This window comes from Somniosus microcephalus, chromosome 25 (genome assembly GCF_052327205.1).
Source record: "Somniosus microcephalus isolate GS21.2 chromosome 25, FLI_Smic_1.0, whole genome shotgun sequence".
In the NCBI taxonomy this organism is placed as follows: domain Eukaryota; kingdom Metazoa; phylum Chordata; class Chondrichthyes; order Squaliformes; family Somniosidae; genus Somniosus; species Somniosus microcephalus.
Genome location: NC_141011.1, coordinates 30,923,584 through 30,942,061, shown reverse-complemented (window position 1 = coordinate 30,942,061; position 18,478 = coordinate 30,923,584). Strand labels below are relative to the sequence as shown.

The 18,478-nt window shown below is 46.3% G+C and overlaps 1 protein-coding gene across 1 annotated transcript in view; it reads right to left on the bottom strand.

The window, feature by feature from the left end:
• Positions 1-18,459, bottom strand: part of LOC147100622 (uncharacterized) — a 29,023-nt gene extending 10,564 nt beyond the window's left edge. Inside the window, exons 1-4 of the mRNA XM_085967084.1 lie at positions 18,319-18,459; positions 8,827-8,987; positions 6,472-7,387; positions 1,122-1,295 (exon numbers count right to left, since the gene is read on the bottom strand). Of these exons, the coding sequence (XP_085823210.1) occupies positions 1,122-1,295; positions 6,472-7,387; positions 8,827-8,987; positions 18,319-18,398 (1,331 nt within the window). The 5' untranslated portion in view covers positions 18,399-18,459. The remainder of the gene's footprint in view (positions 1-1,121; positions 1,296-6,471; positions 7,388-8,826; positions 8,988-18,318) is intronic.
• Between the last annotated feature and the right edge of the window lie 19 nt (positions 18,460-18,478).

The following is an 18,478-nucleotide window of genomic DNA, read 5'->3' as shown; positions in this document are numbered from 1 at the left end:
TAATTTCTCACTATTGCAGTGATTCCATCCTTTATTAACATAGCCACCCCACCTCCCTTTCCTTCCTGTCTGTCCTTCCTAATAGTCAAATACCCCTGGATGTTTAGTTCCCAGTCATGGTCACCTTGCAGCCATGTTTCTGTAATGGCCACCAAATCATACCCATGTGTAGTTATTTGTACCACCAACTCATCTATTTTGTTACGAATGCTGCGTGCATTCAGATAAAGAACTTTTAAATATGTTTTGTGACAATTTATTCCTGCTTTTACCCCCTTTACTACTTTACCTTTATCTTTATATATTCTGTCCCTTCCTGACACGCTCTGGTTTTTAATTCCCCCACTGCTACCTTGCTCTATTGCCTTCTCCACTGACATTTTTATTTTTCGCTCTCTTGAAACCTCCCCCCCCCGCCACTAATTAGTTTAAAGCCCTCTCTACAGTCCTAGTTATTCGATTCGCCAGGATTCTAGTCCCAGCACTGGCCAAGTGAAGTCCATCCCAACGGAACAGCGCTCTCCTGTCCCAGTACTGATGCCAGTGTCCCAAGAAGCAAAACCCATTTCTCCCACACCAGTCTTTGAGCCACGCATTTAACTCTCTGATTTTATTTACCCTAGCCAAATTTGCTCGTGGCTCAGGTAGTAATCCAGAGATTATTACCCTTGTGGTTCTGCTTTTTAATTTGTCCTCTGGTTGCCGACCCTTCTGCCACTGGGAACAGTTTCTCTTTATTTACTCTATCAAAACCATTCATGATTTTGGACACCTCTATCAAATATCCTCTTAACCCTTCTCTACTCTGAAGAGAATAATCCCAGCTTCTCTAGTCTCTCCAGATAACTGAAGTCCCTTATCCCTGGTGCCATTCTCGTAAATCTCTTCTGCACCCTCGCCAAGGCCATGACATCTTCCTAAAGTGTGGTGTTGTTATCTGGGTAAATATTTAGTACTTTTAAGCTACTATGCCTCCACAAAATCTCTCTCCAGTCCTCAATAAGCGAGAGACCTTCACGTCAGGGAGCTTTTTAAAATCTCCTGTATTGTGCCTAATTGAAAAGGGACCACTATCAGACCAAAACAAGACCTGCTTCACATCTGTCACACTCCCCTCTTACCACTTGGGCTGTGGGCCCCGGATTCTCTCCAGTTCTTGTTGCCGTTTCACTTCCAGGAGTAACTCTTCCTCTACACGGAGGCGCTGCAGCCTCAGACGAGACAGTTCTTGTTGGTACGGAGACATTTCCACCAATGATTGTCTGACATCGCCCTCTGCCAGTGACTGCAGGAACCTGCAAGACAGCAGATAAACCAAGCAGCTAACACACAGTGCTTCCATCACAAAACATTTCTTTCCTCACCAGGTACCATGTCCTGAAGTCACTGAATATTCTGATTTTCTCTCCTAGATTTTACTAGCTGTTTGTGGGAGCTTGCGGTGCACAAATTGGCTGCTGCGTTTCCTACATTACAACAGTGACTACACTTCAAAGCACTTTGGGATGTCCTGAGGTCGTGAAAGGTGCTATAGAAATGCAAGTGTTTCTTTTTTTCTTTCTAACTATCAGAGAGGGAGGAGCAGGAGCAGAATTACCAAAGCAAGTGGAGCTGCAGTAGCACCAGGGTGGGAAGAGGCAGGAACTAATAGATAGAAATACTAACATTATAATTGTATTAAAAAGGGTTAGTTGGATTAAGTCACCAGGCCCACATGATTTACACCCCAGAAAACTGAAGGAGATTTGTGAGGAAATATCAGGAGGTACTAAAAAAACATAATTTAAAAAAATTCTTTGGAAAGAGGAACGGTACCAAATGCCTGGGGGTGGGGGAGGGGACTGGTATACCCCGATTCATAAAAGGAAAAGGGATACATTTGGTAATGATAGACCAGTTAGTCTCATGCCAATAGTACCCAGGGACCATAATAAGTGATAACATTAGAGAACATGTAGAAATGTATTGGTTAATCATGGGTAGTCAATGTAAATTTCTAAGACAGATCAGTCTTGACTAATTTAATCAAATTCTGAAGAAATAGACAAAGAAAATGCAGTGGATGTGATATATTTGGATTTTCAAAAAGTGTTTGATAAAGTGCCATATGAAGACTTGTTGGGAAGATGAAGACCCATGGTATTAAAGGTAAAATGGTGGCATGGAGAGAAGGACAAGCTGGAGGAGGTAAAGTAGAGGAGGAGGAGGAAGTGGATGTTGCCTATCGAATTTACCAGAATTCTTTGAGGAAATGACAGACCTTGGAAATGGAAATCCTGTGGCTGTGATATATTTCGATTTCAGCAAAGCTTTTGATACCATGCTACACCAACAATTGGTCCACAAGGTAAGAAGGCCTGGGATAGGAGGCAGGTTTCTGTGGTGGATTGAAAATTGGCTAAACCAAAGAAAGCAAAGGGTGGTTGTGAATAGAGCTGGGTCAACATGCCAAGGGGTCACAAACAGGGTGTCACAGGGATTAGTGCTTGGGGCCATTGCTGTTCACAGTGTATATAAATGTTTTGGAGCCAGGGACAGAAGCAAGACTGCCTTAAGTTTGCAGGTAACATCAACTTGGGGAAAGGGAAGTTTGAGCAATAGGAAACAAGCAAGCCATGCAAACAAAGGAAACTGGGTAGATTGGGATAGTGGGTTGATGAGTGGCAAATGGCATTTAAACATGGACAAATGCATGGTAATGAGACGAAGGAGGGGAAGTAAACATTGAGAATATAAATTAAATGGCTCTAGATTACAGGGTACAGCACAGGAGAGCGATCCAAGAGTACTGATGGATAGCTCACTGAAAGAGACAACATAGCTTGTAAGATGAGTAGCCAAAAGAATGGAGCACAAATCCCTGGAGGTGTCCAAAAATATAATAATGAATAGTCAACATGGATTTCAAAAGGGAAAGTCTTGCTTGACCGACCTTATTGAATTTTTTGAAGAGGTAACAGAGAGAGTAGACAAGGGTAATGCAGTAGATGTAATTTATCTGGCTTTTCAAAAGCCCTTCGATAAGGTACCCCATAATAGACTGATGAACAAGGTCAGAGAATGCGGAGTCAGGGGACAAGTAGCAGAATGGATTGCTGGCTGGCTTCAGGACAGGAAGCAAAGAGTGGGAGTAAAGGGTAGCTATTCAGTGGCAGAAGGTGGGTAGTGGTGTTCCACAAGGATCAGTGCTGGGACTGCTGCTGTTCACAATTTAGACTTAGGAATCAAAAACAATTTCTAAATTTGCAGATCACACCAAATTGGGGGGTGGGGAGAGATAGTAAATACTGAGGAGGACTGCAACAGGTTACAGGAGGACATTAATAAACTTGCAGAATGGGCATATAATTGGCAAATGAAGTTCAACACTGATAAATGTGAGGTATTACATTTTGGTAGGAAGAATAGGGAGGTCACTTATCACTTGGAGGGTGCGAGTCTAGGTGGGGTAGAGGAACAAAGGGATCGAGGAGTACAAATACACAAATCACTAAAAGTTGCGACACAGGTTAGCAAGGCCATAAAAAAAGCAAACCAAGCACTCGGGTTTATTTCTAGAGGGATAGAATTGAGAAGTAGGGAAGTTATGCTAAACCTGTATCGAACCTTGGTTAGACCACACAGAGTACTGCGTACAGTTCTGGTCACCATATTATAAAAAGGATATAGAGGCACTGGAGAGGGTGCGAAGAAGATTTACAAGGATGATACCAGAAACGCGAGGGTATACATATCAGGAAAGGATGAACAGGCTGGGTCTCTTTTCTCTTGAAAAAAGGCTGAGGGGTGACCTAATAGAGGTCTTTAAAATTATGAAAAATTTTGATAGAGTGGATACAGAGAGAATGTTTCCGCTTGTGGGGGAAGAGCATAACTAGAGGCCATCAATATAAGATAGTCACCAAGAAATCCAATAGGGAATTCAGAAGAAACTTCTTTACCCAAAGAGTGGTGAGAATGTGGAACTCGCTACCACAGGGTGTTTTTTTTTTTTTTTATTCGTTTATGGAATGTGGGCGTCGCTGGCAAGGCCAGCATTTATTGCCCATCCCGAATTGCCCTCGAGAAGGTGGTGGTGAGCTGCCTTCTTGAACCACTGCAATCAGTGTGGTGAAGGTTAAGGTACTCCCACAGTGCTGTTAGGGAGGGAGTTCCAGGATTTTGACTCAGCAACGATGAAGGATTGGCGATATACTTCCAAGTCAGGATGGTGTGTGACTTGGAGGGGAACTTGGAGGTGGTGGTGTTCCCATGCGCCTGCTGCCCTTGTCCTTCTAGGTGGTGGAGCTCGCGGGCTTGGGAGGTGCTGCTGAAGAAGCCATGGCGAGTTGCTGCAATGCATCTTGTAGATGGTACACACTGCAGCCATGGTACGCCTGTGGTGGAGGGAGTGAATGTTTAAGGCGGTGGATGGGGTGCCAATCAAATGGGCTGCTTTGTCCTGGATGGTGTCGAGCTTCTTGAGTGTTGTTGGAGCTGCACTCATCCAGGCAAGTGGAGAGTATTCCATCACACTCCTTAGCTGTGCCTTGTAGATGGTGGAAAGGCTTTGGGGAGTCAGGAGGTTAGACACTCGCCACAGAATACCTAGCCTCTGACCTGCTCTTGTTGCCACAGTATTTATGCGGCTGGTCCAGTTAAGTTCCTGGTCAATGGTGACCCCTAGGATGTTGATGGTGGGGAGTCGGCGATGGTAATGCCATTGAATGTCAAGGGGAGGTGGTTAGACTCTCGCTTGTTGGAGATAGTCATTGCCTGGCACTTCTGTGGCACGAATGTTACCTGCCACTTATTAGCCCAAGTCTGAACGTCGTCCAGGTCTTGTTGCATGCGGGCATGGACTGCTTCATTACCTGAGGAGTTGTGAATGGCGCTGAACACTGTGCAGTCATCAGTGAACATCCCCATTTCTGACCTTATGTTGGAGGGAAGGTTATTGATGAAGCAGCTGAAGATGGTTGGGCCTAGGACACTGCCCTGAGGAACTCCTGCCGCGATGTCCAGGGGCTGTGATGATTGACCTTCAACCACCACAACCATCTTCCTTTGTGCTAGGTATGACTCCAGCCAGTGGAGAGTTTCCCCCCCCCCCCCCCCGATTCCCATGGACTTCAGCTTTACTAGGGCGCCTTCATGCCACACTTGGTCAAATGCTGCCTTGAGGTCAAGGGCAGCCACTCTCACCTCACCTCTGGAATTCAGCTCTTTTGTCCATGTTTGGACCAAGGCTGTAATGAGGTCGGTAGCCGAGTGGTCCTGGTGGAACCCAAACTGGGCATCAGTGAGCAGGTTATTGATGAGTAAGTGCCGCTTGAAGCGAATAGTATGGATGCATTTAAGGGGAGGCTAGACAAGCATATGAGGGGAGGGAGAAGGGAATAGAGGGTTCTGCTGATAGATTTAGATGAGGAAAGACGGGAGGAGGCTCGAGTGGAGCATAAACGCTGGCATGGACTGGTTGGGCCGAATGGCCTGTTTCTGTGCCGTATATCCGATGTAATCCCATGATCATGAGGCTGTACAAAGTACTGGTACAGCCACCCCTGGAGCAGCATATATAATTCTGGTCACTGTACTGCAGCAAGGATATCCAGGCATTGGCGGCAGTACAGAAAGGGGCATTTGAAACTGATACTTAGCTCAAGGCATCTGAACTTTGGGGAAGAGGCTGAAGAACCCGAGGTTATTTACTGTGATTAAGAGAAGGCTCAGAAGACGTATTATTCAAGTATTCAAGATTCTTAAGGGAATAGATAAATTAAACCACAACATTATGTTCAAGCTCTAAGGCTCAAGCTTAGAAGGGGGAAAGTGTACAGACAAATTTGATTTAACTATATTATGCAAAGGGTGGTGACCATGTGAATTGGACTGCCCAGGGAGGCAGTGGAAGCAAATAGTGTGGAAAATGATAAGGGAGAATTGGATAGATATTTGAGGGAGTTGGCAATTGAAGGGTATTCATTTTTAGTACCGGATAAATTGACTGCAGGATCTTGTCCAGTCCTGTCCTTTTCTATGCCTCTTAGTTGTGGAGCAGTGATGGAATGTATCATAGCAACTAAAACTGGGGCACCTCAGGCAGCGAAATGGATCTTTAAACCAGCTCCAAACAGAGACACCAGTCTACTCTTTTGATTAAGCACCCAAACAAATTAACTGTAAATTAACAAAACTTTAAATAAAACTTAACAAATCAAATTAAAATTTGGTTGTCCGGGTTGATGATGCACTCCAGTCCCCGCGGCGCCCACCGGTCGCAGAAGTACTCAAGCGTACCGGCGAGACACCAGTCTATCGCTAAAGAGATCCCGACTGTCATTCCTGATAGTCAGAGCTGGGACTGTGGGCTTTCGGCTGTTTGTTGGTTTACCATCAGCTTCTGCTGCCTGTTAGCGACCACAGATATGCTGTGCAATTTCTAAAACCTGGTTTGCAACAGTATGGTACAGACTGGAGGAGGAAGCCTACCTTTCACTGATTTCCTGAGTAGAAAGAGATGCCGCGGCTGGGTCTGCTAAACTGTAAGGAGTCCTCAAGGAACTTAGGCTGTCATCCAGGCTCTGACTGGGAGCAGGTTGGGAGCTTGAGCTGAGCACTCCTGGTCTATAGGAATATGATCTGGATGGTCTGTTGGAAGTCATTTTCTTGCTCCCTAACCTCTGCCTGTTAATGGGGGGAGGGGGCCGGCCACACGCATTTACTTTAGTGGAACTTGGTCTCCAGACGGGTTTAGGAGACTGGGAGCGGGACTGCTGCCAACGACTTCTTTTAGAAGCTGGGGATAGAGAACGTGACCGGATGCTTCTGGAGCGTCGGAGAGTCTGAGATTGGTCTTTGAGGAACGATGATCTGGTTCTTTCAGGGGATTGAGGCCGGACAGGAATCTGAGGAGGAAGCAGAGCCCGGACTCCAATTACATGCGGCGTGCCCATCCTAACCGGAAGGCTTTCTCGGTAGGCAATGTCTACAGGCGAGATGGTGGAGGTTCTGTAGTTTTTGCTGGAGAGTTCACTCCCAGTGAGGCCCACCACTCGATCAACTGGCGACATGGAGTGACCAGGAACGCCAAGGTCTTCAAGCGCTGGATAGCTGCCCAGTGACTGCACTAAATGCATCGGCCTCACAAACCACTCCGACTCATCGGGGTTTTCTACTTGCCCACCTACATCCTCTTCAGGAAACGTCTCAGTCAGGACTGGCCAGTCACCGTTTTTGCTGCTGGATCTGAAGCAGCTCTCCGACTCTCCCATCCTCTTGTACTCTGTCAATAGTTCAGGGCTCAGACTCACAGTCAGACCTTTCACCTGCACCTTCAGTTCACTTAAACTTTGTTCCAACTCATCAATGCTGGGACTGTCCTTCCTGCTGCCACACAAAGGCATCTCTAATTAAAAGATAAAAATAATAAGTAAATAACACAAAATCAACATCACTTAAACCAAATGAAAATGATTCGGTTCACATTCATAGGATTACATAGGCTATACGGTATAGAAACAGGCTATTCGGCCCAACCAGTCCATGCCGGTGTTTATGCTCCACTCGAGCCTCCTCCCGTCTTTCCTCATCTAAATCAATTAGCATTAGCCTCCATTCCCTTCTCCCTCATATGCTTGTCCAGCCTCCCCTTAAATGCATCTATACTATTTGCTTCAACCACTCCCTGTGGTAGCGAGTTCCACATTCTCACCACTCTCTGGGTAAAGAAGTTTCTTCTGAATTCCCTATTGAATTTCTTGGTGACTACCTTACATTGATGGCCCCAATACGTGACAATTAACATGGAATTATATAAACACTTGAAAGAAAAATATTAAGGAGCACAGGGAGAGAGCAGAGAAATTGAAGTAGAGCAGATACCTCCGATGTGGAGGGAGTGTAGGATAAATGGCCTCACATTGTACTAAATTTTTTTATAATTACTCAGTAGTTCATGGCAGTTCCATCACTCTGTTACGTGGCACTCCATCACTTGGCGCTACCCAACATGCAGTGCTTTGCAATGTTAATGTTGCAGAGTACACCTGAGCAATTAGGCCTCATTCTGCAAACCAGCTTTAATTCTGGGATATTTTACAGAATCATCATAAAATGCAGTATTAACAATAGCAGCCGATAATGCGGTCCCAGTGCTATGGCAGTAGCGGTGCTGCTGCTGCTTTGGTGCTATGTGCACCTGTAGCACTTTAAGCTGACCACATGCTATAATGTGAAGGCAGCTCCTTTGCAATAATATTGCAGTGGTCCTGAAGCACGGTGCGTGAAGCAAACAGCGTATTACTTGGTGCCAGCAACTCTTGAAGGAATGCTGGTCGTTTTAAAGCTGGAGTGTTACTGAGGAATGGAACTGTCTGCAGCAAGACCAGGATGAAGAAAGGCACCCTGCCAGATGCAGCTTTGGAGGTCCTGCTGCATGAGGTTCTGAAGAGAAAGGTGGTCCTTTCAGGAGCACAGCCTGAGATCAGCCTAGATGGAGGTGGCAGAAAGAGTGAATACTATCGCACCTGTGACCAGATGCAGTTGATCCTTCAGAACTTAGATACTGAGCCGGTGAGGTTAATGTAGGAATGTTGTGCAAAATCTGGTACCATAGATTTGGCTCGATGGCCACTGATATGCAATGTCCCTACAGTGAAGCTTTCTTGTCGTTCACTTTGTGTCCACTTCTCCCTTTATTTCTGCTCCCTCTCCACTAGCCGCACACAAGCTATTTTGTCACCCCAAAACAATCACTGTTCAGATTGCCGGCATTCTGAAGGCCTGGTCCAATCTTGTATAAAACACGGAGGTCTAAGTTTAAATTCTTATACTGTAACATCATACCCTTCAGTTTATCATCCATGGGAGTTGTTGCTGAGCTGCTGTGGAGTCTCCAGTCTGCTGAGCTGCTGTGGAGTCTCCAGTCCGCTGATAGGCCCCTTGGTACTTGCTGGTGTGTTTTGAATGTCCTTTGGGAGTTTGAGAGATAATCATTTGGTTTCTTCCTGAAAAATAAAACAAATATATTCACCACCATCTTTGATATACAACACTAAGGGCTGGATTTTCATTCAACAGTCGGGAAGGAGGCGGGACTACAACTTTCGGGTTTTAGTCCCGCCTCCATCGACATCTGGCCAATCGACATGATTTTCCCTTGATTGACCTTGTTGAGCCCGCTCAGCGGGCACAGCAAGCCAATTAAGGGCCACCCGGCAACAGGTGATGTCACAGACTGAAATTTCATCTGTCAAGAGTTTTTGACAGATGAAATATCAGTGTTTCACAGCTGTTTGAAGCTGTCAAACACTGACAGTCTGACTTCTAACCTGAGTCCTTCTACGCAGACTCAGTTAGAACTGTCACCGGCACTGAAAGCTGCAGGCTGTCACTTTTGACTGATTGCAGCCATTCAGCTTTCAGTGCCGGCTGCGTGATGGACTCCCGAAACCTAGAGGAAGAAAGGCTGTTAAGGTAAGTACAGGTAATTTAAATTTCTTTACACACTTTAGACACACCAAACATACTTACCTTTGCACTCATGCACCCATCACTCACCTGAACACCGACATCGCGACCCCTCCAAGTCCTTCAACCCGACGGCCCGCCTGCTCTAACCTGGCGTGGTTTGGAGCCGTCGGGAATCCCACACGACACCCTTCAAAATAGGGATTAGGCTAAAAACTGCCCGTTAACTACCTGCTAACAGGCAGTTAATTGGCACTAATCCCTTTCCGCCTCGGGTCGGCGGGTCCCAGTGTGGGGCGGGTACCTGCCTCCCTTGAAACTTACGTGGAGGTGGGTTTTGGGCGGGATGGTGTCAGGACCCCCGAATTCAGGATTTTTGTCCCCCGCACGCCTAAAAGCCCGCCTCACGGCACACTGAAAATCTGGCCCTAAATCTCTGAAGTCTGGTGGTTCTAGGCTGACAAACCAATCCGTTTAACCCTGTAGCACCTTTTTTAAAGTAGGATTGTGCTCCAAAGGCTGAGCCAAATATGAATTAACCTGCACTAGGCAAATTCCAGTCTATTCTGTTCTCCAGTTCTGTGCAATTCAAGTTCGTCCCCCTCAGGTAAATGGAACCTCGTTATTTAAAAAGGTGGTTTCTGCAGATGCTCTGGAGGCAGCGGTGACCCGAATGACAATCTAACCAGAATCAGACTTACTGCTCATTAAATGCTCCTCCTTGTACAAGCGTTCACAGGACACAGTTTTATGGTGACCGAGCAAAAAAAAACCTTGCATTTATATGTGCCTTTCATGCCCTTAGGATGTCCCAAGCACTTCACAGCCAATGAAATACTTTTGCACTGTAGCCATTGTTATGTAGGCAAATGTGACAGCCGATTTGCGTACAGCAGGAATGAGACAAAATCTGGTCAGAACACTGGGAGAATTCCCCAGCTCTTCTTCGAATAGTGCCATAGGATCTTTTATATCCACACGAGGGGGCAGCTGGGCCTCAGTTTAACGTCTCATCCAAAAGTGGGCACCACACTCCTTCAAGACAACACTGAAGTGTCAGCCTAGATCAAGTCCCTGGGGTGGAGCTTTAATCACTGAACTAAGGCTGACACAAGTCAAATTTCATTTTATTACACGACATTACAAGGTTGGAGAATTCTGGGGGTTTTAAACAAAGTGATTATTTGCACGAACAAATGTGAGTCGTTCTGCGCATGCGCACTGTATGGGGGCAGGCCTAATGACCATCCTGCCACCCATCAAAGCTGCGCATGTGCACCCGTCATTCCAAACGCGCATGTGCCCACGTTTCCTGTAGGCCCAGCTCAAACCCCGGAGCCCATTCACCTGCTGTAGGCCCAGCTCAAACCCCGGAGCCCATTCACCTGCTGTAGGCCCAGCTCAAACCCCGGAGCCCATTCACCTGCTGTAGGCCCAGCTCAAACCCCGGAGCCCATTCACCTGCTGTAGGCCCAGCTCAAACCCCGGAGCCCGGAGCCCATTCACCTGCTGTAGGCCCAGCTCAAACCCCGGAGCCCGGAGCCCATTCACCTGCTGTAGGCCCAGCTCAAACCCCGGAGCCCGGAGCCCATTCACCAGCTGTAGGCCCAGCTCAAACCCCGGAGCCCGGAGCCCATTCACCTGCTGTAGGCCCAGCTCAAACTGCAGAGTCTGGTGCCCATTCACCTGCTGTAGGCCCAGCTCAAACCACAGAGTCTGGTGCCCATTCACCAACTGTAGGCCCAGCTCAAACCGCAGAGTCTGGTGACCATTCACCAGCTGTAGGCCCAGCTCAAACCGCAGAGTCTGGTGACCATTCACCAGCTGTAGGCCCAGCTCAAACCACAGAGTCTGGTGCCCATTCACCAGCTGTAGGCCCAGCTCAAACCGCAGAGTCTGGTGACCATTCACCAGCTGTAGGCCCAGCTCAAACCACAGAGCCCTGAGTCCATTCACCAGCTGTAGGCCCAGCTCAAACCCCGGAGCCTATTCATCGTAGGCCCAGCTCAAAAGGTTCAGGGACTTGTGTGTGGTGGGGGGGGGGGGAAAGAGAGAGGTGGGCGGAGAGAGAGATCAGGAACTCTGGGAGGGAGGATAGGGAGGACGTCAGGAACTCGGCGGTGGCAGCAGGGGGGGGGGGGGGGGGGGGGGTTGTCGAAGGTCCTAACCCAGGAGGGTTAGCCCTGTCTGTTCTGAAAGCAGTAGTGTTAGCAATGTGAGCTCTAGAGCCTGGCTGTCAATGAATGGATCAAATTACACATTGCAAAGATCCTGATTACTCAGGCAGGCAGAATCAATTACACATTCCAGACAAACTGTTGGGTGTGTCTTGTCCTCCAAATGGACTAATCAGAAATTTGGTATTGCAAATAGTTACAGTCGGTTTTTAAATGCCGCCTTAGGAATGAAATTCCATCTATTTATAATTAGGTCCACTAGTTTATGGAGACACAATAAAGCAAATTCCATTTTTAATACCTGGGACTAAGAACTTTATCTCAGATTTTTAAACAGTGTTTTAGGAATAATATTTCATAATTCTGTTCATTTTTCCAAGAAAATTACAAATCAGTAGTTTTGAATTTTAGTATGTTTGACCTCTTGGTGTCCCCTGCTACCCAAAATGTTAATCTGTTCTTTTCCTTTCAGATTTCTGGCCTGTTGTGTATTTCTGGTGTTTCTTGTTCTCATTTCTGACTTGATTGGAGGCGGAGGCAGAGGCAGAGACTTGTACTCAACTGTTTAAACATCCCCAGCTATTAGGAAAAGTATGCAAATCCAAACTGGGCTATAAAAGTTGAGTGTGTGCACTTATTGACTACTATGGAGCTTGCTCTGTAATACAACCTGCCTTTTTTCATATTTATTCTCTATACATGGGCAATACTGGCAGGGCCGTATTTATTGTCAATCTCTTGCTGCCCTGAGAAAGTATTGGCGAGTCTTCTCCTTGAACTACTGCAGTCCTTGTGATGACGGTGTTCCCACACAGGTGTTGGGTAGGAAACTCCAGATCTTGACCCAGCAACGATTAAATACATTTCAAGTCATGATGGTGTGTGTCTTCGAGGTAAGTAGTATTCACGCCATACAAGTGCCAGGCAATGACCATTTCCAACAAGGGAGACTCTAACCACCTCCACTTGACATTCAACGACAGGAATGGCGTATGAGGAGAGATTGGGTCGATTAGGTTTATATTTGCTGGAGTTTAGAAGAATGAGAGGGGATCTCATTGAAACTTATAAAATTCTAACAGGACTAGACAGACTAGATGCAGGAAGGATGTTCCCGATGGCAGGGGAGTCCAGAACCAGGGGTCACAGTCTAAAGATAAGGGGTAAGCCATTTAGAACAGAGATGAGGAGGAATTTCTTCCCCCAGAGAGTGGTGAACCTGTGGGATTCTCTACCACAGAAGACAGTTGAGGCCTATTCATTAAATATATTCAAGAAGGAGTTAGATATATTTCTTAAAGCTAAAGGGATATGGGGAGAAAGGAGGGACAGGGTACTGAGTTTGGATGATCAGCCATGATCTCATTAAATGGCGGAGCAGGCTCGAGGGGCCGAATGGCCTACTCCTGCTCCTATCTTCTATGTTTCTTACCATCATCGAATACCCCACCAACATCCGGGGGGGGGTCACTGACCAGAAACTTAACTGGACCAGCCACATAAATACGGTGACTACAATAGCAGGTCAGAGGCTGGGTATTCTGCAGCAAGTGTCTACCTCCTGACTCCCCAAAGTCTTTCCACCACCTACAAGGCACAAGTCGGGAGTGTGATGGAATACTCTCCACTTGCCTCAATGAGTGCAGCTCCAACAGCACTCAAGAAGCTCGACACTGTAACAATACACCGTTCACAGTAAACTTGACTGAATCTAAAGTGGCCAAATGTACCGACAAGCTTTGAGGGCAAAAGGCTGCTTGGCTAAAACATTTGTAAAATAAACGATGTGCTTGCAAGCTGTTTTTTTTCCTCTCCAAAAGATAAGGTCTTGAAAATTCAACAACTTTCTCCAACCCCTGAACGTCTGGCCTTGGTTAACTAAGCGTCAAAACAGACAGGGGAGAAAGTGAGAGAGAGAGAAAACAACACTATTCACACAGTTGGGGACATGAATGCTGTGGACGAGTTGCCAAGTTTTGGGGTATAAATGATGCTGTAGCTTGACCACTCATGGCTGCGGTCGGGGGCAACTTGGTCAGTTGCCAGTTAAAGACATACGTCTAGTCATCGCTGAATTGACCTCTCACTGGTGTCAGTATGTATGTGGTTGCTTATACATAGATACATAGAAGATAGGAGCAGGAGTAGGCCATTCGGCCCTTCGTGCCTGCTCCGCCATTCGATGAGATCATGGCTGATCCTTTAATTCAGTATCCCGTCCCCGCCTTCTCTCCGTAACCCTTAACCCCTTTTGCCCGTAGAAATATATCTAATTCCCTCTTAAATATATTTAATGAGCTGGCGTACACTGCCCTCTGTGGCAATGAGTTCCACAGGTTCACCACTCTCTGAGTGAAGAAATTCCCCCTCATCTCTGTCCTAAATGGTTTAGCCCTTATCCTTAAATTATGTCCTCTAGTTCTGTTCTCACCCGCCAAGGGAAACATTCCTTCTGCATCCAGTCTGTCTAGACCTGTCAGAATTTTATACACTTCTATGAGGTCCCCTCTCAATCTTCTAAACTCCAGTGTGTACATCCCTAAACTACATAGTCTCTCCTCATAGGTCATTCCCGCCATTCCTGGTATCAGCCTGGTGAATCGCCGCTGCACCCCCTCCATGGCAAGAACATCCTTCCTCAGATGAGGCGACCAAAACTGTACACAGTACTCGAGGTGTGGTCTCACCAGTGCCCTGTACAGCTGCAGCAAGGTATCCCTGTTCCTGTATTCTAACCCTTTTGCTATGAAGGCCAGCATACCGTTTGCCTTCTTGACCGCCTGTTGCACCTGCATGCTCGCCTTCAGTGACTGGTGTACAAGAACACCCAGGTCTCTCTGTACTTCCCCCTCTCCCAATCTATTGCCATTTAAATAATAATTTGCCCTCCCGTTCCTGCACCCAAGGTGGATAACTTCGCACTTGTCCACATTATAGTGCATCTGCCATTTATCCGCCCAATCGCCCAGTCTGTCCAAATCGCTCTGGAGCTTCCTGGTCTCTTCCTCTGAGCCCACCCCCCCTCCTAGTTTAGTGTCGTCTGCAAATTTGGAAATGCTGCATCCGACTCCCTGATCCAGGTCATTAATGTAAATTGTGAACAGCTGGGGGCCCAGGACAGATCCCTGTGGTACCCCACTTGTTACTGCCTGCCATTCAGAAAATGAGCCGTTTATTCCAACTCTCTGTTTTCTATCTGACAGCCAGTTCCCTATCCACGCCAAAACTTTCCCCTTTATCCCATGAGCCTCAATTTTCCATGCTAATCTTTTATGTGGGACCTTATCGAAGGCCTTTTGGAAGTCCAGGTACACCACATCTACTGGCTCTCCCCCATCTATTCTACCAGTTACTCCCTCAAAAAATTCCAATAGATTAGTCAAGCACGATTTACCCTTTGTAAATCCATGTTGACTCTGTCCTATCCTGTCCCCATTTGCTAAGTGCTCCGCTATTTCATCCTTAATGATGGACTCCAGCATTTTGCCCACAACTGATGTAAGGCTTACAGGTCTGTAATTACCTGCTTTTTCCCTACCCCCCTTTTTGAATAGTGGGGTAACGTTAGCTACCCTCCAATCCATCGGCACTGTTCCCGAGTCTAATGAATTCTGAAAAATCATCCTTAGTGCATCCGCTATCTCTAGGGCCACCTCCTTCAGTACCCTAGGATGCATGTTATCAGGCCCTGGGGATTTGTCCACCTTCAATCCCTTTAGCTTCCTTAACACCATATCCTTAGAGATATTGATTTGCGTCAGTTCCTCCTTTGCCAATGTCCCTATTTTTCCCGATATCCCAGGGAGGTTTTTTGTGTCTTCCTTCGTAAAGACTGACCCAAAGTATGCATTTAGTTGATCTGCCATTTCCTTATTTCCCATTATATATTCCCCCGTATCTGACTGCAATGGACCAACTTTGGTTTTCACCAGTCTTTTCCTTTTGATATACTTATAAAAGCTTTTGGAGTTAGTTTTTATATTTTCCGCCAGCTTGTTTTCGTAAGCTATTTTGCCCCTCTTGATTATGCCCTTTGCCCTCCTTTGCTCTATCTTAAACTGTTCCCAATCTTCCGCTCTGGCGCTTTTTTTGGCTATTTTATACGCCCTATCTTTGGATTTTATGCTGTCTCTAATTTCCCCTGTTATCCACGGTTGAGTCACCTTTTTAGATTTCCTTTTATGCCAGATTGGTATAAACAATTTTTGCAATTTTGTCATTCTATCTTTAAATGTTTGCCATTGTTTATCTACCTCCAGTCCTCCCAGGAACGTTGTCCAATCAGACCTACTCAGTTCCCGTCTCATGGCATCATAATTCCCCTTGTTTAAATTCAGGACCTTAGTCTCTGAGTCAATTTCTTCGCTCTCCATTTCGAGTGAGAAATCGATCATGTTATGATCGCTCTGACCCAAGGGTCCCCGTACAACAAGATTACTGATTAGTCCCTTCTCATTGCACAGTACCCAGTCCAATATAGCCTGTTCCCGAGTTGGTTCCTCGACATATTGATCCAGATAACCATCCCTCAAACACTCAAGGAATTCCTCCTCCTCATTATTTTTACTGATTAGGCTAGTCCAATCTATATGTAAGTTAAAGTCACCTATGATGACAGCTGTGCTCTTATTGCACGCTTCTCTAATTTCCCTCGTGATGCCCTCCCTAACCTCTATTTTACTATTTGGAGGCCTATATACCACTCCTATTAATGTTTTTCGCCCCTCGCTATTTCTTAGCTCCACCCATATAGATTCTGTATTAACTGAGTTAATATCCTTCCTTTCAATTGCATTTATCCCCTCTTTTACTAGCAATGCTACCCCTCCTCCCTTTCTTTTTTGTCGATCCTTCCTAAATACTGAATACCCCTGTATGTTAAGCTCCCAGCCCTGCTCACCCTGCAACCATGTTTCCGTAATCCCAATTAGGTCATAATTATTAACCTCTATTTCCACAGCTAATTCATCTACCTTGTTCCTGATGCTTCTCGCATTAAGGTATAAAACCCTCAGGCTTTTTTTATGCTCACATTTTTTATGAATTAGTTTGGCCCTTTGTTTTTTGTTCCTCACCCTTTTATCATTTATTTCTGTCTGCCTTTCACTTTCCTCTATTTCACTACATAGGTTTCTAGCCCCCTGCCATACTAGTTTAAATGCTCCCGAACTGCTTTATCAAAAATTACCCCGAGAACATCAGTTCCATCTCTGCACAGGTGTAGACCGTCCCTTTTGTATAGGTCACACCTACCACAAAACTGGTTCCAATGCCTCAAAAATTTAAAACCCTCCCTCTTACACCACTGCTCAAGCCACGTATTTAGCCTAACTATCCTGTTCTCTGTACTCTTACTAGCACGTGGCTTAAAGTAAACGATTTAGATTCATGCATGCTTACTTGTAATAAGTAAATGAATTGAGTACAAATTTTTTTTTTGTATGATCTGTGCGTGCTTACTTGTAATAAGTAAATGATTTTGAGTACAGTTGCCGTTCCGTACGTGCTTGCTTATAACAGGTAAATGAGGGTGTACTCATGGCTTTGCTGCTCTTCTCTTTTTCGGTGGTAGAGGTAACCATGGTGAGTTGCTGCAGTGCAGAGATTGCAGAACCGCTTCAGGACCGGGGACTGAGACCAACTGAGGTAGGAGTTGGCCAAAACCGTTACAACCGCAATAACGGAAACACGGTTTAAAAAACACTAAATAACAACAGAAAATGCTGGAAAGAACTCAGCAGGCCAGGCAACATCTGTGGAGAGAGAAACAGGGTCAACGTTTCGGGTCGAAACCCTTCTACAGAACGGAGAAAAAAAAAGGCAGCAAGTGAAACAGATTAAAAGGCAGTTTGGGGGCTGGGAAATGGGGGAGGGGATGAAAGAAGAGACATTAAGAGATATTCAAGGTGAAACAAGATGGTAATAGGACAGGTAAAGAAACAAACAATGGCTCTAGATGAAGTGTGAAATGCGCTGGCATGTGGGAGAGAGAGAGAAAAAAGGAAAAGGCACAAACCAAAAGTGTGGATAAAAAATATAAAAATATAATAGGGGCTGAGGTTATGATCTGAAATTGTTGAACTCGATATTGAGTCCAGAGGGCTGTAAAGTGCCTAATCGGAAGATGAGGTGCTGTTCCTCGAGCTTACACTGAGCTTCCTTGGAACAATGCAAGAGGCCCGGACGGTGAGGTCCGAGTGGGAATGGAGCGGTGAATTGAAATGACAAGCGACCGGAAGCTCGGGGTTACCCTTACAGACTGTATGGAGGTGTTCCGCAAAGCGGTCACCCAAAGGTCCTGGTCTTCAAACACTCTCTTCCTCAGGCGACCGAAGGCTGCACTCGCACACTGAAGGCACTGTTAAAAAACACTAATTGTTTTATTTTACTTTTAACCGGTTAAATCCTCAACCTCTGGCTTCAAATAATAGTAAACGGGAGATGAACTGAGAGTATCCACGAAGTGCAGCGTCAATAAGTACTAATAAGCTGGAATAAACCCCACTCTGGCGGATATTCTACATTTAAACGGTTGCATCGCAGCCGCACAACAGTTTGCAGCCGCCACGGCGTCCATAGCAACCGCCCCAGCAACGGCCCTTAGCGACGCTCAGGCACCGCGCTGACCCGAAAGTTGCCTTTCTTTGCCTGGCCACCGTAACCGGCGTGAGGCGAGGCCACCGACTCCTACCTCAGCGGACTCCTGACCCCATGCAGGACAAACGCTCGATCCGCGCTGCGAGCCATAGCCGCCGGAGCCAGTCCCGACATCCGGCACCCACCCAGCCGCAGCCGGAATCGCCAACCTCTGACCTCGTTGACGCCCAATCAGACCGCATCCTCGCTACACC